Consider the following 25,122-nt stretch of genomic DNA (forward strand, 5'->3'; position numbering starts at 1 on the left):
TTTCTTCTTTTTTTTTTTAAAGAAATGATATTTAATGATTGAACATTCAAAACTTCCATACAGAGTTGAGCTCTAATAAAAATCTTTGGGCAAAATACAGGTTTGGCACTGGTAATTGAGCAATGGTATCAAATACCATCTTATTATCTACAACATCCTATAAACTGGTCTTATACAAGTTAGAGTGAAAGTTCTATTCACTTGTGAGTAAATGGTAATTTTTGGCATAGATTTTATGCATATGTACATGTATATATTGCATTTTAATATAAACTCACATCCTTTGAACGTTAAAAAAGTCATTTATAAGAGAACATGCATGTTCGTTTTAAAACAAACGAATTTAAAGCTTTATAAGCTACTGTATGGTTGTCCAATGTAAAAATTCAAAATAAAAACTTTATGATTAAATTAATCTAAAAATCTGTTAAGATTATATAAGATGAATAAGAATACAAAATTGTGCAGCACTGCAAATCTACTTATTGCATATTTTCTATTAGATCTAAAATGAAGTGACCATGAGCATTTAAATTATGTTACACAAAGTCATGCATATTCATGAGATCAGCAGTTGGCAGTGTGTTTGACACTAGATACACCATACACATATTCATATCACAACTGTTGAATGAAATCTTGAAGTAACCTGAAAAACATAACGAGTGATAGATATAGTTCAATATTTCATATTGTATTGTAGTACTAACTTTTTTCCCTACTAATTAATTAAATGTAACTGAACATCACAAAAAGCTTTAAAGAATGATTATCATGCTCGTGCAGACACAGAAATAAACCAATCAAAATACTGGATTTAGTGTTTTGAGCACGCATTTTGTACCAAGTCAGGAATTTTTCATTTGATGAGTTTGAGCTTTTGATTTTTCCATTTGATAAGGCCTATAGGTTGCATTTCTGTAAATATTGACAATGCAATTTCCCATAGGAACTCCTTTTACGGCTTAAACTGTACCACTTTTACTATGAAGTTTTGAAAAAAATCTTATCCTAGAATTGAAAGTTCATATGCACCACAATTTTTTTCAAAGGTCAAAATATAGGGCTGTGCGGCATATTTTCAAGGTTTATATGCCCTGAACTTCTCAGAGTTTAAACTTACACTAATTTTCTTAACTACCCCTACCTCGAATGAAAGGTTACCACAGATTTCAATGTAAACAATATGCACGTGTTTATTTACTGGTAACATTCCCAAGTTCTGTCTCTGCGATATGGAACACAGAGAGCATAACTGGGAACCAGTATGTAAACAAAATGAATTTTCTATGAATATTCAATTACTCCCCAAAAGAGGCATGTTTTGAGAAACAGCTGTATTTACAAAGTGCAACCTATAGGGTCTCTCGGTTTTGAATTTTCAATAGAGTTCAGTATTTTTGTTATTTTACATTTTTGTTGCCTAGTAATAAGTAAAATGTTTTCACCAGGTACATATTTAACTGTTGACACAGAAAGATGACTTGCCTGTATGTAATTTTGATAGTATAAAGCAAATATTGAAATAAAATTGCATCACTTTAACATGTTAACTATGCAGAACTCAATAAACTAGAACTTAGGGTGGAGGGACTATGATATGCCAACTGTAATAAAATTGCATACCAAATATCAGTCAGTATCATTAGCTGTTTCCATTTGACGACCAAATCATAAACTATAACAGGTAAAATAAACAGAACTTTCAAAGTCTTGACTGAGGGGTCAGGGCTATATACTGACCATGTTTATTAAAGGTGCAAATGCTAATACAACAGCATATCACATATCACGTGATTACCATAAATAGTATGTAATGGAATTTTATGTGACCCTCATACAAGAGATTGGTTTAGCTACCTCAAAACTAGATGTAATCCACCATTTTCTACATTATATTAATAAAGAAAATGCCTGTACCAAGTCAGGAATATGACAGATGTTATCCATTCGTTTGATGCCTTTGAGCTTTTGATATTCCCATTTGCTTAGGGACTTTCCTCAGAATTTGGTAATTTTATTATTTTACTATTCACATACTCAATCAAATAAAAGTTTCATTAATTGTATTTACTGCATGCATAGAAAACTTAAAAACATAAAATATTAATTTTTGAAGTATAACAAATTATTACCTATATATTAAAGTTATCAAACATATGATTCTGTTAGGTCATCATTCTGAAACAGAGAAAATGATAAATAAATAAGCAGTATTTACCATGCATATGGATATACAATTTGGCATTGGCAATAACAAAAATTTGCAACTATTTATTTGTGTAAATTTAAGTTAAATTTCCTTTTCTTCTTGAATTTCAGAGATAATAAAGAGTGCGAATAAACTCATCATAGGTAACATGAATAAAATTTAATATAAAATTTAATATTTATGCCAGAGAGAAGTTAACTTAATAAGCATGTATGTTGTGCTAATGTGTGTACCACACAATAAATCTATACTAAGGAATAAATAATGAGATATGAAATGATTTCATATGAGATAGCTATTTACCAAAAGACCAAAGGAAAAGAATGTAAACTGCAGGTCACAACCGTGACTACCTTCCGTAATGAGCATATTCCAAAATGTATAGTAACTTATAAAAATGGTATAGGTAGTTATTAAAAAAAATCTGTATAGTTGTGATTTTAAAAACTGTATAGGTAGCTTGTTTAAACTGTATATAAAGCTATAAAACTGTACCTTCTTGAGATAATAATCTAACATAGTGTAAACTTTCATGAATAAATCCAAGATATACTGTTTTAGAAGTCTCAGTTGAGTTTGCAGCAGGGTATATGATAAAGTTATTGGGTGTGCGAGTTGAAAGAACCCATATATTAACATTAAAACAATGGCTGATTGCTCTCACAACAATTTCATCCCCGTATTCTCCTTGCTTACACATGCCGTCTAAATACTTTGTCCATTCTTTATGTCTTTCGCTTTCGTTGCATGACAAAAATGAAGAATATTTTTCTCCATTGGGAGTCTTATCATTGTTTTTCAAAAATTCTACTATTTTTTGTCTCAACTCCTTAGATTTTTCCAAAATGTGTTTGCTGATCAACAAAAAGCATATTTGATATGCTACTGCATGAAATAAACAGTTTCCGTCAGCTTGTACATTTTTCACAGTAAATTTCTTTCTTTCTGCTATCTGTTTAATGCTTGTTATGTCTATATTATTCTACAAGGGAAAAACTTCAATTACATTTTATTTTTTTATTTTTGGGTGGTATTTAACACTACACGGAGATAACTCTGTAAATTTCAGTTGAATGCCTTAATCACATTCTATTGTTAATGGAAATATTAAGCTTCTCAATGATCAAAATTTCTATTAAATATTTTGTAAAAATTTTATGAAAATTAAACGAGCCAAATTAATTTTAGTCAAGGTGTTTGGTACAACCTTAAATACTAACATTCAGAAAAGATAAGATTTTGTCATTCAAGGGTCTTTTCTAACTAACTATACTGTATGGGTTTTACTCATTGTTAAAGGTCTTTAGGTGAGCTGCAGTTGTTCAAGTTCTTGCCCTATGTTCTTTGGTAGATAGTTGTCTCATTGACATTCTTTGCATATCTCCTTAATGAGCTATTGTGTGATGAAATGGTAACTTTTGAAATGTACAAATGCCAAACTTTCTATTTCTTTCAAATGTTTGAATTTCACAAATGAATTTGTCTAATATAAAACCACTTTTTTCATTACATCATCTATATATTTGGATAAGATAAAAATGTTAAGAATTATCAACACAATGAGTCATTTGGCATTTTTTGTTTTCTCTCAATAAATGTGTGCCACAAGTAAACATGTTGATGTGATTCATAAGTATTTTCTTTTTATGGCCCTGCAACAAATTTATGGGTGCCATATAGTTTTACCCTTGATTTTATATAGATTAGACAGTTGGTTTTCCAGTTTGAAAGGTTTTACACTGGTCATTTTGGGGCCCCTTTTAGCTTGCTGTTCAATGTGAGCCAAGGCTCTGTATTAAAGGCTATACTTTTACCTATTATGATCTATAATGGGATATAGGAATATGTGGTATGAATTCCAATGAGACAATTCTCCATCCAAGTAATAATTTATAAAAGTAAACCATTATAGGTCCAGGTACGGCCCTCAACACGGAGCTTTGGCTTACTTTTACAAATTTGACTTAGATGGAGAGTTGTCTCATTGACACATCTTCTTATATCTATGTTTTAGCAGTGATAGCTTTTCATTTGTGTTGAAATTGCTTATAGTATCCACTAAATAGATGATGCCCCCCACTTGTAGGGACATAACTCAAAAACAATAAAACTGAATCCATCAAGGTCTGAATATTGTGGTAATAAGCATTGTGTATAAGTTTTATAACATTTAAATGAGGCCAACTAAAGTAAGGGAAGGGAAATGAAAAATTTAGCCATTTTTATTTGTAAAGGGGCATAACTCTAGAACGGTATAAGTGATAATACCCAAATTCAAATTAACCTGTGTTTTGTTGTGATAAGCATTGTGTATGAATTTTATAACATTTGGTACAGGCAAACAAAAGTAAGAAAATGGAAATTAATTTTGAAATGTTGGTACAGACGGCACTTAATGCCAATTCAGCAGTGGAGGGGGCATAAAAATGTGTTATTACACATCAAATACTTACTGTGACTGGTATTTGAGATAATAATGTAGATCTTGGTTTATTTACATCTAACATATATTCATTGTTTGTAGCTAACAGATTGCCGCCTGCTGTTAAACCTGAGTTAGTAGTATTAATCATCTGATTGCTGCCTACTGTAGAACCTGAATTATTAGTATTAACCATCTGATTGCTGCCTACTGTAGAACCTGAGTTATTTGTATCAGCTGCACTTTTTTCATGGGAATTACTTCTGATCAATCCTTTTTTGCTTGAATCTGATTCATTGCTATCACTTTCAGAACATTCACTTCCTGAGGAACCGCCTTTTTCACTAACGCCACCTGGGTTGCTGGTTCCACCGCTGGTTTTATTATCACTACAATCACCATTTCTGTTTATGTAGTTGGCATTCGCAACATCACCCTAAAAATGCAAAATTTAAACAGCTATTGAAATGAACAGTATTCTAGATTTAGCTGAAAGTGTTGTATAAATCAAGCTTGTTTTTCTTTTTAGATTTCCACTGAAAAAATTCAACCTTACTTTTCTATTTTGACCACCCTCACCTTTCTAAAAACCTATAGTACGGTGAAATCAGTCACAAGTTGATGATTTTATGTGAAAAATGAAACAGTCATGATTTGTTCCAAGTACACAGTTATCATCCTTTGGTTTCCCTTGTCTATGAATATAGTCCCTTGTGTAAACAGAGTATAACTTGGGGAAAGAAATTCATACACTTTAATTTCTTGATATTTCATGATTGAACTGTCAAACTGAATTTAAGACCCCTTTGAAATAGAATTGTCTGGTAAAAATTCCTATAATTTGATATCATTTGTACAAATAGAAGTACACTAGTCACTACACTGTGAAGATGTTTTTGATATATAGCAGGTGCGATTTTTGTTAATTTGAATTTACTGTCTAAAAGAAATGCACCATTAAATAACTGTGTTCTTGGACCTAAGAAAAAAGATAATCTCAGATCTGATGTATTGAAAACAAACAGAAAGTCTCTCTTTCATATATGAATTTTAATATCAAACCAAAAATGAGAGTGCATGGGGAAAGGGTTAACAACATGCATGTAGATCAAGATCAAATATCTACTGTAAATTCAGAAATTATTGCAAGGTTTTGATTATTGGGAATAATGCGAGCCGACTGTGTGTGAATCGCAATAATAAGATCTAACATTCTGATATCCGACAGATATAAATGTGTGCAGCTTTTATAAAACTCGCAAAAATTAATCTCGCATTTTTGTCAAATCTGCAAAAATCGCAAAAATAAATGCACGCAATAATTTCTGAATTTACAGTATTCAAACAATGTAAAAATTAAGCATTTTTATCCCTGTTCCATTTTTGTAATAAGTATATTTCATTAATTGCCTGTTTTTGTAAGAGAAATTATGTTTACTATTAATATTTAAACTTACCATATTTACTGTTGAAACTGCCTGATTAACTGCAATGAAAAAGAAAGAAACTGCTGTTTAGTGCCTGTTTATATAGTAATTACATGTATGAATCTATTAACACTGTTTTAGGAAATCCAAATTAAAAAAACCAGAACAGAACAAATATTTGACTTGCTTGATTATAGGAGATTTTAAATGCAAATCCCTTGTTTATAATTATCTTCATTTTCTTAAGTTTTCTTGTCTTTTTCATGAGATCAATACAGCAGCAGTATATTTTTCTACCATTGAATCTGTGCCAATTTACCATTGTAATGCATGCGATTTATTTATACAACCAAACAATTGCATATTCTTTACACTATTAAAAAGTTCTTCAATGTTGAAGCATTAGTACACAGAATACATGTCCCTTTTACTTTTTTTCTAATAAAAACAAATGTATTTGCATGAGCACAGAAATTTATCTATATTAACTTAAAAATCTTTGGAAAAAATATAGATATATTAATTTCTTACATGTAGCATTTATTATCTTGTCTACATTCTGTATTACAGGTCCTTTTCCTGAAATTAAAAAAAAAGACAGTTTTAATTGATTTAAATGCTGCATTTAATTACGCTTATCTGTGACAGAAATTTGTAGCACTTTTCTAGTGACAACACATTTTGCTACTACAACAGTAACTGTTATTTGTTATACCTAGGTGTTCATGAGTCGATGACTAACAATTTTATTTTTCCTTAAATATTTATTGTGGACAGATTCACACAGTTTTCATGGACATTTCAGGTTGTGTGTGATCACTTATTTTGCATCATCTGACATCATGGTTATTATGTTGGTACAAAAACTAAATTTCACCCATGTTTTTACGATATTTGCAGTTGACTTTTTGGGGTTCAGCTGGATTTTTCCTAATGCATGTCATGTATAAGTTTGAACCATTCATTAAATTATCATAGAAGACCTTTAGGTTTTTTGTTATTACCGGTACTCTACAGGTACAGGTATGTGTATAGGATAAAATCACAAGTACATCTTTTCAACATGTGTTTTATTTTCATGAAAAGAGTAGAGTGAACTGAATTTTCATCCACCAAATTTGGATGGAATATCTTAACATTCAGCTGCAAATTCTCATCAACAAAAACTGGAGTTGTCTCATTGGCACTCACACCACATCTTCCTATATCTATATACCATATGCATCAGTAATTGTGATAATTCATAAGGCATATATTAATAAAAGACCTGACTTCTCATTCCTATTGTCTCTTTTCATGCTTTTAGACCAGAAACAAGAATGTGTCCCAAGTACATGGATGCCTTATTTTCTATGTTCAGTGGACTGTGAAAATGGGATAAAATCTCTAATTTTGCATTAAAATTAGAAGGATCATATCATAGGAAACATGTTAACTAAGTTTCAAGTTGATTGGAGTTCAACTTCATCAAAAACTACCTCGACCAAAAACTTTAACCTGAAGTGGGACAGACGGATGCACGGACAGACAGACGAACAAAGGAACAGATGGACACACAGACCAGAAAACATAATGCCCATAAATGGGCCATAAAAAATATTTTCTTCACATATCGTTTATTTAGTAGCTAGTAAATAACTCAGTAATGAGTAATCATAAAAAAAATAATTACCTTCGTTAACATTCACTTTTGTCAAATTTTTCTTAATAGCAGTTCTGGCATCAGGAACCTCAAATGTTATTCCATCCACTACATAAGAAATCCAACATGTGTAGAACCCTTCATCCTCTTTACATATGCTATTAATAGTCAGATGAGGATATCCTGAATGTGTTTCACCATATTTATCACTAGGTTCTAAAATTTGGTCCTGATCATTAAATTCTTTCCTCTTTTTCCAACACACTTCAAAAGACAATTTGGGTGGAAAGTTTATCATTTCACAACCAATGGTTAAATTGTCACCACAACAAACATTGTAGGCCGCATTTTCTAACTTTATGTCTGGTTCTACAATAGAAATAAATTTGAATACAGATAAATAAACCATGAAAATAGTTTTCATGTTTTAAGCAGCAAATTCAAATATATTTAATTAGTAGGATGAAAATTCTTGTTTTTACATGCCCTGAGAGAACGTCACTGTAAGCTAATAAAATTGAAAATGGAAATTGTCAAAAATACAACAAACTGACCAAAGGGCATTAAAACTGCCAAAGGCCATCAATTGGTCTTCAGTACAGCAAGAAGTCATATGCATAGAACTCTCATTTGGTAAATTCTAAATATGTTTGTTAGATTTGCTTGTTGATCATGTAAACTTTTAGCTCTTTATTGAAAAGTAAAATACTTTTGTTCCAAACAAAAAGGCAAATCTTTTTCAGTTAACAAATTACAAAATGTAATAAAAGACAAAAAGCAGATGTTCAAAGATTCTTACCTTGTACTGACACTGCTATTATAACACTTTTAGTCCCATTAACTCTACAACTGTAATCTGCAGTATCGTGTATAGTGATGTCAATAATTTTCAAAGATGACTCAGAGGTGTTTGTCGTCTCTATATATTTTGTAGACGTCTTCGACCAGATATCAATAGGTATCCCATCTTTCAACCATTCTACTCCAGAAAATGAACTATTTCCACTCACCAACATATATTTCAGATCCACTGAACTTCCAACTTTAGGTTTATGCTTATCCTTTTCTGCTTCTGAAGACAATAACGAATATATAACTATTAAGTCTTACAGTATTTCAAAAGTGTTAGATACTGAAAATGGACAATAAAGGAGCAGGTAAAGCCCATCTTGCAACTATAAATAATATCAATAAATGTTTCTGAATATTTTTATGTAAAAGTGCATAGGCTTCAGCATTTGAAGCTTTTTAAAAAATGAAGAAAAATAAATTCAATTCAATTCAAAAAAGTTTTAGCAAGGCTTTCTCATACCCGGTCTAGTCTGCTTGTTCAGTGTGTAAACACATAATGAAAAGGTTCATTTTGCATAAATTGTATATCATTTGCAAATTTAAATCAAAGCCGTTTTTTAAAATTAAATGGGTTTAGAAACCCAAAGACACAATTAAAAAATCTCAAATGTGACCTGTAAAATGTCACTTGACAATATTAAGGTAAAAAGAGGTCAATTAACACCAAAAAAGTCTTCAATATAAATGACAATAAAAGTTTGATTGATGCAAACTTCAGTAAGGATATGGAAATGAAAAGTCATCAATCTTTCTATTTGCAAAGGTGCATAACTCTCTAGAATCATAAAAGTGACATCTAAAAAAACTTATCACTGTTAGGCTGTTGACCAAATAAGAAGTTATTCAGTTCAGTAGTATTGGAAAAATGTGTGACCAAAATATTGTCACTTCATTTAACATATACAAAACTTCAAAGCATCTGCAAACAGAAAAGTAGGTATTTAACAGATATGAAAAGAGAACACACATTACAACTAATCATGGTCAAGCTGCTGACAAAACATAAAGTCATTCTTATTAGTAGTTTCTGAAAAAAGTTTGAAGAAAATATTTTTTGAAAAAACCTATAGTGGTTTTACAAAATGTATCAGAGCTAAATTTTTAAACCTTTGTTGGTTTTTTTTTTGGGGGGGGGGGTTGAGGGGAGGATACTCTATTATACTTACGTATCAATAGTAGAGGCTGGTCTACACCTGTAAATATAGTTAAAATTCTTTGTACTATATGAAAATAAAATTCTCTGTAGAAAGTTAGTAAAAATAAGCATGTTATAAGACATAGCATGTAGTTATTTTCTCTGTAGAATGTTGTAAGGTAGGAAATTTCCCTGCAGGAGTTATATATAACGATTTATAATTAATTAAAAAAAAATATCCAGTCAGGAATATTTGGTTTTGTGTTGAAATATCCTTTCAACAACCTCATACGAAGGCCACAATTGCTATATTATTGTTCTCTTTTGATTGTGACCTGTTATCTTTTTTTTGCATGCAGAGATATTTATTGTATCAACAGCATGGAGTGTGATACGTAAAAAAGATACGAAATATGCATTCATTTGACTGGCTTATTCAGCATTATGAATAGATACTGGGTATAACAAAATTAGCATAGGTTATTTATTAGGTTAATGATGATTTCCAAAGGCTAAGACAATGTACATTTTGTCTGAAGTAATCACTCCACTTTTATAAAACTGCAAATTCTATAAAACAAATATCCCATGGAAAATATTAAGAATTTGAATGTCAACTGATTGATCCCAACACATCCTGTATATAGATTTGTGCTAATTACACATTATAAATGAGGGCAGCAGTCCTTTTGCGCCAATCACTGTTTTTCAGGGGTATCATTTGCGCCAAATTTTATTTTCAAAATGTATCAATTGCGCCAATATTCGGAACTCATTTGCGCCAATTTACCTGTACATATATCTATCATAAATATTAATGATTACTATATATGTATTCTTATTTTTGCCCCAAAAGGTATCACATGTTAGGAGATATTTCACCATAAAGACGAGTTTCTGAAGAGAATTAAATGACTTAAGCAGCATTAGACAGTCAATGTACAGAGAGAGAATAAAACTTATTGCTTTGCTTAACAAAGATATGCCAATATAGAAAATAGAAGTTTTTGCTCTTTATGTTTTAGCCACAAATGTTGATGACACAGAGCTTTGTTCCCACCATGCGTATGGGCTTTATTATTATCATGAACTATTATTAACTATTTTATGGATTTCATCCTTCAATAATTGTGTTTTTGGACAATAAAAAGAAGTTAAAAGCTACTACATAGTACATTAAATTGGGAAGTACCCATGCAGCAGCAGTAATAACAAGTGAAACTGCGAGCTACTGCTCACTGATGATACCCCCGCCGCAAGTGGATAATATTAATAGTGTAAAAATATGCAAGTGTTCAGTAAACAGGAAGTTGTCAAGTGATGAATCTGAAAACGCATCACACGGTATAGCTGACTTATATAAATCCTGAAACCAAATTTCAGAAATCCTTGTATTGTAGTTCCTGAGAAAAATGTGACGAAAATTTTCAACTTGGCTATCATGTGTAAAATCATACAAGTGTTCGGTAAACAGGAAGTTGTCGAGTGATGAATCTGAAAACGCATCACACAGTATAGCTGACTTATATAAATCCTGAAACCAAATTTCAGAAATCCTTGTATTGTAGTTGCTGAGAAAAATGTGACGAAAATTTTCAACTTGGCTATCATGTGTAAAATCATACAAGTGTTCGGTAAACAGGAAGTTGTCAAGTGATGAATCTGAAAACGCATCACACGGTATGGCTAACATATATAAATGTTGATACCAAATTACAGAAAGGGTGGATGTGTAGTTCCTGAGAAAAATGTGACGAAAATTTTCAACTTGGCTATCATGTGTAAAATCATACAAGTGTTCGGTAAACAGGAAGTTGTCAAGTGATGAATCTGAAAACGCATCACACGGTATGGCTAACATATATAAATGTTGATACCAAATTACAGAAAGGGTGGATGTGTAGTTCCTGAGAAAAATGTGACGAAAGTTTCATGGGACGGACTGACTGACGGACGGACTGATGGACGGACTGACGGACTGATGGACGGACTGATGGACGGACTGACGGACGGACAGAGGTAAAACAGTATACCCCCCCTTTTTTAAAGCGGGGGTATAATAAAAACATATGTTTCAGAAAAGGAAACATGTGCCGTGTTACACTGCCGGTTCCAAGTCCGAATAAAGGAGTAAGGAAGTAATTTTCTTTTAACTGGCGCAATCGTATGTTTTATTTTTGGCGCAAATGAAACCATCTAATTTTAAAACATGTGGCGCAAACGTAGCATTTGAGAAAAAAAGTTGTGGCACAAAAGGACGCATTTTTGGCGCAAACGGATCTCTCCCTAAATGAGCTGACGAGTTTCCATGTACACTATTTACCAATTGGCTAACAAGGTTTATCAGAACACTTAACTTATCTCAGTACAATACTTACTCATTCTATTTCCAATACCTCGCTGGTAGTTCTTTGCAGTGATATTATTTTTTATCCAGCTACAGCATGCAATATCCTGTATTTCTGAAATAACAAATGATTAAACTGTCATAACTTACTTAGCATTTATGCATACTATTCATTTATGCAATTTATGGTGTGACAGTTGAAAAGGCCAAAGGTCTCAGTGAAGGATTTAGAGTATTTGCCATGAGATAGAGTAAATTGTCTTCCTTGTATTGACCAATCAAATTCCGCATTTTGACATGGTTTCATAATAGAGATTGTCTTATTGGTTCACAAAAAAAAAAAAAAAAACCAGGTCAAAAGATGTTTATTCTGTTGGTTCATAAGTCTTTTGTCCCTTAATTAATATATTCTATTGGTTATTTTTTTTTTTTTTGGAGAATTCAGAGCTAAATGTGTTTTAAGAATACTTACTGCCCTTTTTGGCAAAATAGATAAATAAAGCCAAAATACAAGCAAATACTACTACAACTAGTATAGCAACTGTTGTCTTAAAATCTGAAATAGAAGATACATCACTGAATTCATTATTTCAATAATGTAACACTTAATTACAAATAAATACTTAAAATTATTATTCCTTAAATAAAAAAAATTAAAAAGTTGAAAAAACCTATCTCTTATTTTACCCCATAACTTATTCCCAAAGATCTTTTAATTCAGTGAAAGTCATGATAGTTGCTTCACGTCATGATGTAGATTCTGGGGACTGACAATCATTGTGGTTGTTTTGAATCTTAAATGAGTGGTATGAATATTCACTGAAATTATTACACTTAGTGTCTATAACATAGAAATGCAATTAATTTGCATGATATTTTCATTAAAAAAAATTTGTAAGGGTTCCGCGGAACCCAGTGTCTCGCCTACTTTTGCTGTTAATCTCAGATTCAACAAAAATGAGGAAAAACATGAATAAAAATTTCCCTCTCGATACTGTCTTTTGATTGAAAGAAGCTTCCAAGTTTGGTAAAAAATCCAGGATAGTTTATGAATCTAATAAATGTTTTATAAACTTTAACTGCAGACTGTATGTAATGTTAACTGGAAGAAAAACTAAGTCCATTTATAAGTAAAATACGGAAAAAGTGAATTTTTTTTTACAAAATTTACTTCTGAATAATATCTTATGATCAGAAACAAGCTTTTGTCTCAGTTTGATAGAAATCCAGGATAGTTTAAGAAAATTATAAAAATTTAAAAACTTAAACCACAGAGTGAATGTTTTGTTTCTGGCAAAAAAACTAAGTCCATTTATAAGTAAAATACGGAAAAGTGGAAATTTATTTTTAACAAAATTTTCTTCTTGATACTAATTTATGATCATAAACAAGCTTCTGTCCAAGTTTGGTACAAATCAAGGATAGTTTATGAAAGTTATTAAAATTTTAAAAACTTTAACCACAGAGTGAATGTAATGTTTCCTCGCAGAAAAACTAAGTCCATTTATAAGTAAAATACGGAAAAAATGGAATTTTATTTTTACAAAATTTACTTCTGGATACTTTCTTATGATCATAAACAAGCTTCTGTCCAAGTTTGGTAGAAATTCAGTATAGTTTAAGAAAGTTATTAAAATTTCAAAAACTTTAAACCACAGAGTGAATATTTGTGGACGCCGCCGCCGCCAACGACGCTGACGACGACGGAATGTAGGATCGCTTAGTCTCGCTTTTTCGACTAAAGTCGAAGGCTCGAAAAAAACATATACAGTGGCATACACACTTTACTGTCATATCTTATGGTAAAATATTTAAAAAAAAATTAGAGACAACCCTTTCGATTAAATCTAAAATATTTCTTCAAAATTTGATTTATAAGGGGATGTAACTCATGATTCTTCTAATTTACAGTGAAAGGTACGGTGAATCACCCCCCCCCCCCTCCCCCCCCCTCAAAGCCAATCCTAACCATCCATTTGTGGTATGGAGAGATCCATACACCATTCCACAAGTTCTTGTTTGGAAACTAAAAAATGCTTATGTGGGTGCCCTAATTCCTGAACTGTTAGGACCATAACCCCCAACCTTCCTTAAGTGGTTATAAACCTTGTGTTTAAATTTCACAGATTTCTATTTACTTATACTTAAGTTATTGTCTGGAACCAAATGTCTTCAGAAGACACTGACCACAACGACAACGTGATACCAATATACAATTTTGCGGTCGTATGAAAAATAACATAAGGCCTAAGAGCTACAGTTCTGCAGCTAATAATAATATATTTTAACAGAGTATATACCTGTTGGATAAGTCATATTACTGCTCATATCATCCTTTGAATCTTTGGTTGTGTCATCTTTGTTAGTGGCTGTATTTTGTCTGAAGGTAAAAATGAACCAATAACATTATTGTTTTTTAATTATTCATATTTTTGAATACTCAAAACAAGCTTATAAAATATAACAGGATGTGCTTGCATCTGTAAGAAAAATTAAAATTATTAAAATTAACCACATTAATCTGTTTTATTAAAATTTCCTGCATTACATTAAGATTGATATTCACAAAATAAAATTGAGAATGGAAAAGGGAATGTGTTAAGAGCTTATTTACAAATAAAATTGAGAATGGAAAAGGGAATGTGTCGAGAGGTTATTTACAAATAAAATTGAGAATGGAAAAGGGAATGTGTCAAGAGCTTATTTACAAATAAAATTGAGAATGGAAAAGGGAATGTCAAGAGCTTTTTTTCAAATAAAATATAGAATGGAAAAAGGGAATGTGTCAAGACCTTTTTTTCAAACATAAATTTGTAGCTTTCTACACTTACGTTGTACTTTCAGGCACTACTACACAATCCATTGTTCCTTCTGGTCTATAGAAGCCTGGTTCACAAACTTGAATACACTTGTATTCTTAAAATTCAAAAGTAGATTCAATTAATAATGATAATTATAAGAAAAATAAAATATCTGTATTCTATTTAACTGTATTCTTTTCATACCAATTTTTACTAACAATTGTTTGCTGTGTTGTGTAATGTTGTTTTGTCTATTCTCCATTTTCTTTCTATTTTAACCATGTCCATGGTTCATATTGTGTGTTTTTTATCTTCCACTTATGGTTTTTAATTGTCTCCAAACAAACTTTATATATTAAAAACTTAAGGTTCCATTACTCCATCAATTCATAACAGATATAATTCATGATTACTAACCCATGTTTATTTCTTTGTTTTTACCAGGACAATCCTTTGTTGGTATACATCCGCTTTTAAGTTGGTCAAAACATGGTGTACTGATATTCATTTCTGGTACATACTTGTTCATATAATCACATTTACATGTTCGATCTGTTGTTGTGTTTCCATGTGAACAAACTTTCATGCCCATCAGATTACATTTACTTTTTTCATACTTGCAATGTCTAGGTCCATGGTTAAGTATCTCGTTGGAGAGAGATTTGGATGGCATATAATAATCAATATCACAGTCTATTTTCTGTATTGTTCTGCTCAAAATGTTGAACTGTTGAAACTGACCTAAAATAGAAGTTCATATTAACTATATGGTGGCCTAGTTCTTTCCCCTGAAATCCACTCGGTTCAAGAAGCAGAATCAGTCAGTTATCAACCGAAAAATAAAATTGTTAACATTAAATTCTCATTAGCCCCAAACATAGAAAACTTCTTTCAGGTATCCCTAAAAATATTAGTGCAGGGATTCCTTAGACCCTTTCTTTGAATTCTATTTATACATAATAATATGGTTCAAGAAATTTATCTCAAACTAAGATGACTTTCAATCTTTTAAATAGCTAAGCTGTTATTTTTTCAAAATGCTGGTATAAACCCTTTTTGAGCCCTTGGTTTTTGAGATAGGGTTATAACCAACCAAATTTTAAGGGACATGCCCAATAAAAAAAGCTCTCAACAAGAATGTGTCCATGATACAAGGATGCCCTACTCCATGATCATTTTCTATGTTCAGTGGGTGGACAGTGAAATTTGGGTCAAAACTCTAATTTGACATTAAAATTGGAAAGATCATATCATAGAGAACATATGTACTAAGTGTCAAGTTGATTGGACTTCAGCTTCATCAAAAACTACAATGACCAAAAAATTAAACCTGAAGCGGGACAGACGGAGGAACAAATGACCTGATGCACAGACCAAAAATAAATAATGCCCCTAAGTTGGGCATACAAATTAAAAGACAGAGATTTAACTTTACACCACTAGTACAAGGTTAAGTAATTCTAACGAGTGAGTCTCAAGTAATCACTAAGAAGCAATATATTGCACCTAATGTTTCTATATTTTTATTCCATTTTATAGAACTCATCAAGTTCATATCCAAGGTCAAGTTGACAGAAATGTGATTTGAGGAGATTACTTATTACCAGATTACCAAAGATACAACTAACGTAACGGTACCCAAATTGCAACGAGTACCCAAATTGCACCTATTTAGCAACAAGAGTGCACACGCTGAAATGTCTCGCCTTCTTTACTAATCATTGATATTATGTTGATAGACCTAAATATAAAGCTTTATTACAACTGTCACATAAACTCAACATTAACCAAGAAAACAAAACATTGATCAATGAACCATGAAAATGAGGTCAAGGTCAGATGAACCATGCCAGGCAGACATGTACAGCTAACAATTCTTCAATACAACAAATATAGTTGACTTATTGCTTATAAATTAAGAAAAACAGACCAAAACACAAACACTTAACACTTAGCAATGAACCGTGAAAATGAGGTCAAGGTCAAATAAAACCTGCGTAACAGACATATAGATCATAAAATATTTCCATACACCAAATATAGTTGACCTAATGCATAAAGTATTTGAAAAATAGACCAAAACTCAACCAGGTGCTCCGCAGGGCGCAGCTTTATACGACCGCAGAGGTCGAACCCTGAACAGTTGGGGCAAGTATGGACAAAACATTCAAGCATGATACAGCTCTGAATTTGGATTGTGATCAAATTTTTGACATTACATGGTTTTTTTTTACACAAAACAAATGCCAAGATTTTACAAATCAATTAAAGATTTCTTCTTCAAACTTTTTAAATCTAAAATTAAATAGTTGACACAGCATAGGTTTCTGACACAGAATGAATGTGGTCTAATGAACTTAAAAGGTTTTTTTTGCCTTTGAGCAAATCACTATGCTGTTGAATATTAATCCTCTCAAAAAAATGTTTGAAGAAATTTTCTTTTTATTTATGAAATCTGAAATGAGAAAAATTTAACCCCCCCCCCCCCTTTTTTTTCCACATCCCCGTTTCCCTTTTTCAAAACTGATATCAATTCAAATTTCTAATGGAGTTTGCAACAATAACTACTCATTTAAATACATCATAAAATATTAAGATGTAAAAAAACTGCTTGTTATCACTGAATGGTAAAGATTATTTAAATTTATCAGTTGGTAGTAAAAAGTGTATATACATTGTATATTGTATATAACAAAGATTTAAGTTGATTCTGGACAAAGAAAGATAACTCCAATTAAAAAAAATTCTTGCTATTGCACAAATAGGATATTTCTTGCTTACTATTCTGGACAAAGAAAGATAACTCTAATTAAAAAAAAATTTGCTATTTCACAATATTGTGCAATTAGATATTTCTTGCCATTGCACAATACTGTGCAATCGAAAAGACTTGCTATTGCACAATACTTAATATAATAATTTTAGATCCTGATTTGGACCAACTTGAAAACTGGGCCCATAATCAAAAATCTAAGTACATGTTTAGATTCAGCATATCAAAGAGGCCCAAGAATTCAATTTTTGTTAAAATCAAACTTAGTTTAATTTTGGACCCTTTGGACTTTAATGTAGAATTTGAAATTTGAAAACAGGACCAAAAATGAAGAATCTACATACACAGTTAGATTTGGCATATCAAAGAACCCCAAGGATTCAATTTTTGATGAAATCAAACAAAGTTTAATTTTGGACCCTTTGGACCTTAATGTAGACCAATTTGAAAACTGGACCAAAAAAACTTCAATAATCAAGAATCTAAGTACATTTTTAGATTCAACATATCAAAGAACCCAACCGATTCATTTTTTGTCAAAATCAAACTAAGTTTAATTTTGGACCCTTTGGACCTTAATGTAGACCAATTTGAAAACGGGACCAAAAGTTGAGAATCTACATATACAGTTAGATTCGGCATATCAAAGAACCCCAATTATTCAATTTTGATGAAATCAAACAAAGTTTAATTTTGGACCCTTTGGGCCCCTTTTTCCTAAACTGTTGGGACCAAAACTCCCAAAATCAATACCAACCTTCCTTTTATGGTCATAAGCCTTGTGTTTAAATTTCATAGATTTGTATTTACTTATACTAACATTATAGTGCGAAAACCAAGAAAAATGCTTATTTGGGTCCCTTTTTGGCCCCTAATTCCTAATCTGTTGGGTCCTAAACTCCCAAAATAAATACCAACCTTCCTTTTGTGGTCATAAACATAGTGTTTAAATTTCATAGATTTCCATTTACTTAACCTAAGGTTATTGTGCAAAAACCAAGAAAAATGCTTATTTGGGCCCTTTATTGGCCCCTTATTCCTAAACTATTGAAACCAAAACTCCCAAAATCAATCCCAATCTTTCTTTTGTGGTCATAAACCTTGTGTCAAAATTTCATAGATTTCTATTAACTTAAACTAAAGTAATGGTGCGAAAACCAAGAAAATGCTTATTTGGGCCCTTTTTGGCCCCTTATTCCTAAAATGTTGGGACCAAAACTCCCAAAATCAATACCAACCTTCCTTTTATGGTCATAAACCTTGTGTTAAAATTTCATAGATTTCTATTCACTTTTACTAAAGTTAGAGTGCGAAAACTAAAAGTATTCGGACGCCGGACGACGATGACGACGACGACGACGACGACGACGACGACGACGCAGACGCCAACGTGATAGCAATATACGACGAAAATTTTTTCAAAATTTGCGGTCGTATAAAAACTTAACTTTGACCACTGAACCATGAAAATGAGGTCAAGGTCAGATGACACCTGTCAGTTAGACATGTACACCTTACAATCATTCCATACACCAAATATAGAAGACCTATTGCATAAAGTATAAGAAAAACAGACCAAAACACAAAAACTTAACTATAACCACTGAACCATGAAAATGAGGTCAAGGTCAAATGACACCTGCCATTTGGACATGTACACCTTACAGTCCTTCCATATACCGAATATACTAGCCCTATTGCTTATAGTATCTGAGATATGGACTTGACCACCAAAACTTAACCTTGTTCACTGATCCATGAAATGAGGTCGAGGTCAAGTGAAAACTGTCTGACGGGCATGAGGACCTTGCAACGTACGCACATACCAAATATAGTTAACCAATTACTTATAATAAGAGAGAAATTAACATTACAAAAAATCTGAACTTTTTTTTCAAGTAGTCACTGAACCATGAAAATGAGGTCAAGGACATTGGACATGTGACTGACGGAAAGTTCGTAACATGAGGCATCTATATACAAAGTATGAAGCATACAGGTCTTCTAACTTCTAAAATATAAAGCTTTTAAGAAGTTAGCTAACGCCGCCGCCGCCGCCGTAGCCGCCGCCGCAGCCGCCGCCGCAGCCGCCGCCGGATCACTATCCCTATGTCGAGCTTTCTGCAACAAAAGTTGCAGGCTCGACAAAAATAGCAGCGGAAATCTTACAAGATCTCATACAGACTAAACAATTTGTATTTTTATGATTTGATACTATGCATGTCTTTCAAAATAGGTAAATACATTTAGATATACACAAAACGTTCACAGTATTTATCAACAGATGAAGTGTTTACTGAAAAAGCAAAATGTACCGAAACGTCACCATGCGACGTCATCAAATCGTCATCTTTTTAAAATTAGCAAATACAATATGTTTCAAGTATTCATTTCTTAAAAAAAGAAGACTAAGCATTGACAAATATCCAATTGTTCAAAATATTTGAAAAAAAATAAACAAAAGCTCTGTTATTCGACATTTGACGATGCAAATTTAAGCATGGATGCAATTTGGATACTCCTCATTACAGAATCATTGATGGTTTGGAGGTTAGTTCAGACCAATTTTTCTATGATTCCATATGAATTGAAAATCAAATTGGTGTACCTATACAATAAAGAAGAATATGGCTACAAAATAAACACAAAATGGAAATTTTTGTCTTGATCCTAAAAAAATGCAGTTGAAAAAACTGTCAAAAAAGGTGCAATTTGGTTACCGTCACGTTATGCATAATTTATGTATTATTGTCATTTTGTTTAGTTTCTTTTGTTACATCTTCTGACATCAGACTCGGACTTCTCTTGAACTGAATTTTAATGTGCGTATTGTTATGCGTATACTTTTCTACATTGGCTAGAGGCATAGGGGGAGGGTTGAGATCTCATAAACATGTTTAACCCTGCCACATTTTTGCGCCTGTCCCAAGTCAGGAGCCTCTGGCCTATGTTAGTCTTATAATATTTTTAACTTTAGTTTCTTGTGTTTAATTTGGAGTATAGTATGGCTTTCATTATCACTGAACTAGTATATATATTTAGGGGCCAGCTGAAGGACACCTCCGGGTGCAGGAATTTCTTGCTGCATTGAAGACCTATTGGTGACCTTCTGCTGTTGTCTGTTATATGTTTGGGTTGTTGTCTCTTCGACACATTCCCATTTCCATTCTCAATTTAATAAAAATCTGTTTTCCTAACTTCAATCAAAACATTAATTCTTAAAACTTATGACTTTCTTGCACTGAAACCAAACACATTTAAGCAGTGTTCTCAATAGGAGTTTAATTTTTTTAAATATCATTATGTTTCTCAAATTTATAGCATCAGGTTTAACACATTTATTATAATTATTACTTAAGAGAATATTTCTGATAGTATCAGGGTTATTCATTGTAGAATCAGTTCATCTAATCAAAAAATGCACTGGCTGATAACTGTTTAAAGGTAAAATTAAGATATAATTGATGCAAGCTATACTTTATTGTAGTTTTAACATGGGTAGGCATTATATTCATGATTATTTTTGCCCGAGCGATAGTGAGGGCTAAAATAACACGAATATAATACCTACCCATGTTAAAACTACAATATTTAGTATAGCTTGCATCGATTATTTCGATTCTGATTAGGACAATTACGGTAATTTCTATGTCCAATGTGTTTAAGGGGAAAGCGATTGTGTTCTCCCATGAAACTTCCTTTTTAGTTTGTAAAGAAGCAAACAGCTGGCACTGTGATTTTTCAAAGGGAGGAGTATTTGAACAGCCAGTATGAAAGGTTGTTGTATCTAGATCAAATATGTCAATTTCAGAATGCAACACATTACAGTCATAATAAATGAATTAGTAACAACATGTGCATCATTTAAGAGTGTGAAAGTGTTTTAAGTTAATGAAATATATTAAATGCATGCCAATTTGATAAAATGTGCCCAAAAAAAATATTGGATTTAGAGCATGGGTTTATTCATAAAGCGAAAGAAGCACGTCATATTAGAATCAGACACAGTCGTTTGATCTCTGATGGATTGTTTTCTCATTGGCAATCATACCACATCATTCTCCTTATTTCAATATTTAAAGATTGATTTGTGTTACCTGCATCTATTGTCTCTGGAGTCATGCAACATTCTACAAGCTGGTCTGTTTGTGTAACAAGACAGTGATATAAATAAGCTTCTTTCTTGCAATAATTTTTTGCTCTTTGCCTCCATTCATGTGTATTTTTAGGGCATGAAGCTACTAAGAATGGTGCTGTACAGTTTCTAGATCCATCAATAACACTTATAAAAAATACAAGAATCTGAAAAATATATAAAACAAGTTATAATTTTGGTAACTTTCAACTCCTAATACATGTGCAGCTCAAAAAATGCATGTAATTTAATTTCTCAATTTTTCAAATGAGTAGGTTCCATAAGGCTCTAAAACTGTCCTTATTACTAGCAACAATTTCAAATTAGGATTAATTGCCCAATATCACAATCATTTATAGTTATTTTTTTAATACACTGACTAGATAAATAAATATGTCTTTTTGCTGAAAATTTAATTACTTGCATTCTATTCATAACAGCAAAAATCCCACAAATAGCACTCACTCATTTTGATTTTTCACAAACATTCAATAAAGCAGGTTAATTTCCATAGATTTTTTAGACATGAAACAAGATGCTCATGCATGGACAAAAAAGATCTTTCATCATAGTTTTAGTTTTAACATTTTGAATATCTAACTTGAAAATATAATCAGATGTAAAAATACATGCTTTAAATGCATCTTTCTTAAATATCTTTTTATCAGCTTAAAACACTTTTTTATTTTAAAACATTGAACTTAATTATCTGAGCCATATCTTGCCTTTACTGAAATTATTCTTCTAAAGTAAAAGTTTAAACCATGTAGAACATTTTTTTCTTACCAGCAAGATATTCTTTCTTTCTTTGAAGATCATCATCTGTGTATTTCATACCTAAAATCAAATTTGATTCTATCATAACTATGGATAAATCAAATAACACAAATTGTAACAAATGATTCAAAGATATTTTATGTACAAGAAGATTAAATGCTTATTTTAATATGACGTGCTTCTTTCGCTATATGAATAAACCCATGCTCTAAATCCAATAATTTTTTTTGCACATGAGTTTATTGACTACTGCAGAATAATGTATTTTATAAAATTGGCATGTATTTAATTTATTTCATTAACTTAAAATACTTCCAAACTCCTAAATGATGCACATGTTGTTACTAATTCATTTATTACGACTGTAATGTGTTGCATTCCGAAATTGACATATTTGACCTAAATACAACAACCGTTCATGCTGGCTGTTCAAAAACTCCTCCCTCTGAAAAATCACAGTGCCAGCTGTTTGCTTCTTTACAAACAAAAAAGGGGGGTTCATGGAAGAGCCTACACAATCGCTTTACCCTTATACACATGTACATCGGACATAGAAATTACCTTACTTGTAATATATATATTTGTTCTTAGAATTTGATACTAGTCTACATTATCATATTGCCAACATAAATGTAACTGATGTCACTAAAATGAAAGCAATACATAACAAATTAAAAGTTTTGACTTCTTAAAAAAATAAGCATGTCAAGAGTTGTTCCTTATTCCACATACATATAAACTCTACTTTTCTTCAAATATTTTATGCTCTTTATGCTTATTATTGGAAATTAAGAAGCATATATAATGGTGTATATCACTGTTGTTATGAGTCATTGACGTTTCTGTGTACTATTTTTAGTTGGGGTTTTTTCTTCTTTCTTCTTTACCCTAACCTATCGTCAAAGCAGCAACAAGTCAGAATTTCGACCTTTTTTTTGCTTGAATCGATTATGTCATAAGTATATGCTATTCTTGTCTGTATGTAGGATGATATTACAAAATTCATAAAATTCTTCAACTGGTTTATTTCATTAGATATAATCGACACTCACTTCATATTATTTTCCCTCGGCTACTTTTGCTTTGATATAAACCGGAAGCAGCCACGTTAGACAACTCCGTCAGATAAAGGAAGATGGCTCAGAATTTTTTCATTTCCCTACTTTTTTGTTTAGTTCTTATTGCTTTTTGTATAGCAGACATTCCAAAAGAAGATGTCAAGGTGGATGATGAAAAAGTAGAATATGCGAAGGGATCTGTTTGTGGATACTGTAGTTACTGCAAAGTAATTGAAATTTTGAATAGAAGCAGTACAAGGAGGAGACAACTGCATTTTTTACTGTTTTTTAAACTTTTTGCAAAACTGTTGTAGGTTAGACCTAATCCTTTACGGGATTCTGAGACCTGGGCAATTTTCTGTTTTCTGATTTGGCAGCCTCTCATGTAAAATATTATGTCATCATGTATTGATCAGAAACCCCCCTTTTTTTTTGTCTCAAAATTCCAAAATGGGATGATTTCAGACCTAGATTGGACTATATTTTTAAGTTGTTTTATAGCTAGGTTTAATAGTATAGATCTGATTCTTAACCCTAATACTGTTTAATACTTGAACTATTCATGCCATACATAATATACAACATTCAGATTTGTTGCATCAGACATTATCTCTCTTTGAATGCCAAAATATTTAGGGATTGCCTGTGATTGTCAGTAAGGGCAGTCAAATAGTGATAAGATGTATTCGTTACTGATGAAAGTTGCCAAATCAGAAAATAGCGGGGGCTCAAAAGAGATTACAAGATGGGAGACAACCATTTAAAAATTTATGTTAGGGGGATTCTGAAAATGGATACTTTGGCTTGGTTAACACATGGTTAAAACTGAGGGGAAAAAATAAATAACTTTTAACTAAACAATATAAAAAATGAATATTCTCTAACATAAATTGCAAGAACCAATTGTGTCCAATGGAAAAAATAATTTAAACATGCATAGCAATGTTCAGATGAAAAAATGTGATCGATCTGGAAAAAAACTCACTTTCTAGGGCTTCCAAATTTTTTTTGAGCCAGCCAGACATTTTACATCTGATCCCGATTTTAATCCCTTAGTCACAAAAGACAATTATGGTAATCAAATGGCCATCCAAATCAGTGGCGGATCTCCAGCCATTTTAAAAAGGGGGGGGGGGGGACAAAGAAGGGGTTCCAACTATATGTTCCCATTCAAATGCATTGATTGGCCAAAAAAAAAGAACCCCCAGAACCCCCCCCCCCTGGATCCGCCACTGCCAATGATCATGATGATTGACATTGAATTAAAAAAAACGGTATTAAACTTTACTTTGATATGAATTTGATGTTCTGACATAAATTGTTAAAATTGGCAGTGCATCATTCAAAGTGTGCACATCAGCGTGCTTATATCTGCCTTAGACTCTTTATTTGTGCAAAATGACATTGTCTAAAACTTTACTTTCGTTTTTAAGTTTCATATGAGTAGAAAAATGACCGAAAGGGACCATGCACATTTAATAAATCACATAAATGATCAAACAACAATGTCATAACTATAGAAGACTTTAGATAGATCTTCA

The 25,122-nt window shown here is 31.8% G+C and overlaps 2 protein-coding genes across 2 annotated transcripts in view; one reads left to right on the forward strand and one right to left on the reverse strand.

Annotated features, from left to right (window-relative positions):
* LOC139516319 (uncharacterized) lies at positions 1 to 23,631 on the reverse strand. The gene is made up of 17 exons (XM_071306363.1): positions 23,576 to 23,631; positions 22,533 to 22,583; positions 21,709 to 21,913; positions 15,256 to 15,579; positions 14,869 to 14,953; positions 14,338 to 14,417; positions 12,510 to 12,593; positions 12,069 to 12,152; positions 9,722 to 9,748; positions 8,503 to 8,775; positions 7,734 to 8,072; positions 6,593 to 6,640; positions 6,092 to 6,120; positions 4,666 to 5,070; positions 2,708 to 3,194; positions 2,136 to 2,181; positions 1 to 649 (listed from the first exon to the last, which is right to left on the reverse strand). The coding sequence occupies exons 2-16, from the start codon at positions 22,566 to 22,568 to the stop codon at positions 2,177 to 2,179; spliced, it is 2,511 nt and encodes an 836-aa protein (XP_071162464.1). The 5' UTR covers positions 22,569 to 22,583; positions 23,576 to 23,631; the 3' UTR covers positions 1 to 649; positions 2,136 to 2,176.
* The window catches only part of LOC139516349 (sarcoplasmic reticulum histidine-rich calcium-binding protein-like), a 14,079-nt gene continuing 12,337 nt past the window's right edge, over positions 23,381 to 25,122 (forward strand). The window contains exon 1 of the mRNA XM_071306402.1: positions 23,381 to 23,808. Coding sequence (XP_071162503.1) covers positions 23,659 to 23,808 — 150 coding nt within the window. The 5' untranslated portion in view covers positions 23,381 to 23,658. The remainder of the gene's footprint in view (positions 23,809 to 25,122) is intronic.

The sequence above is a fragment of the Mytilus edulis genome, chromosome 3 (assembly GCF_963676685.1).
Source record: "Mytilus edulis chromosome 3, xbMytEdul2.2, whole genome shotgun sequence".
NCBI lineage: Eukaryota > Metazoa > Mollusca > Bivalvia > Mytilida > Mytilidae > Mytilus > Mytilus edulis.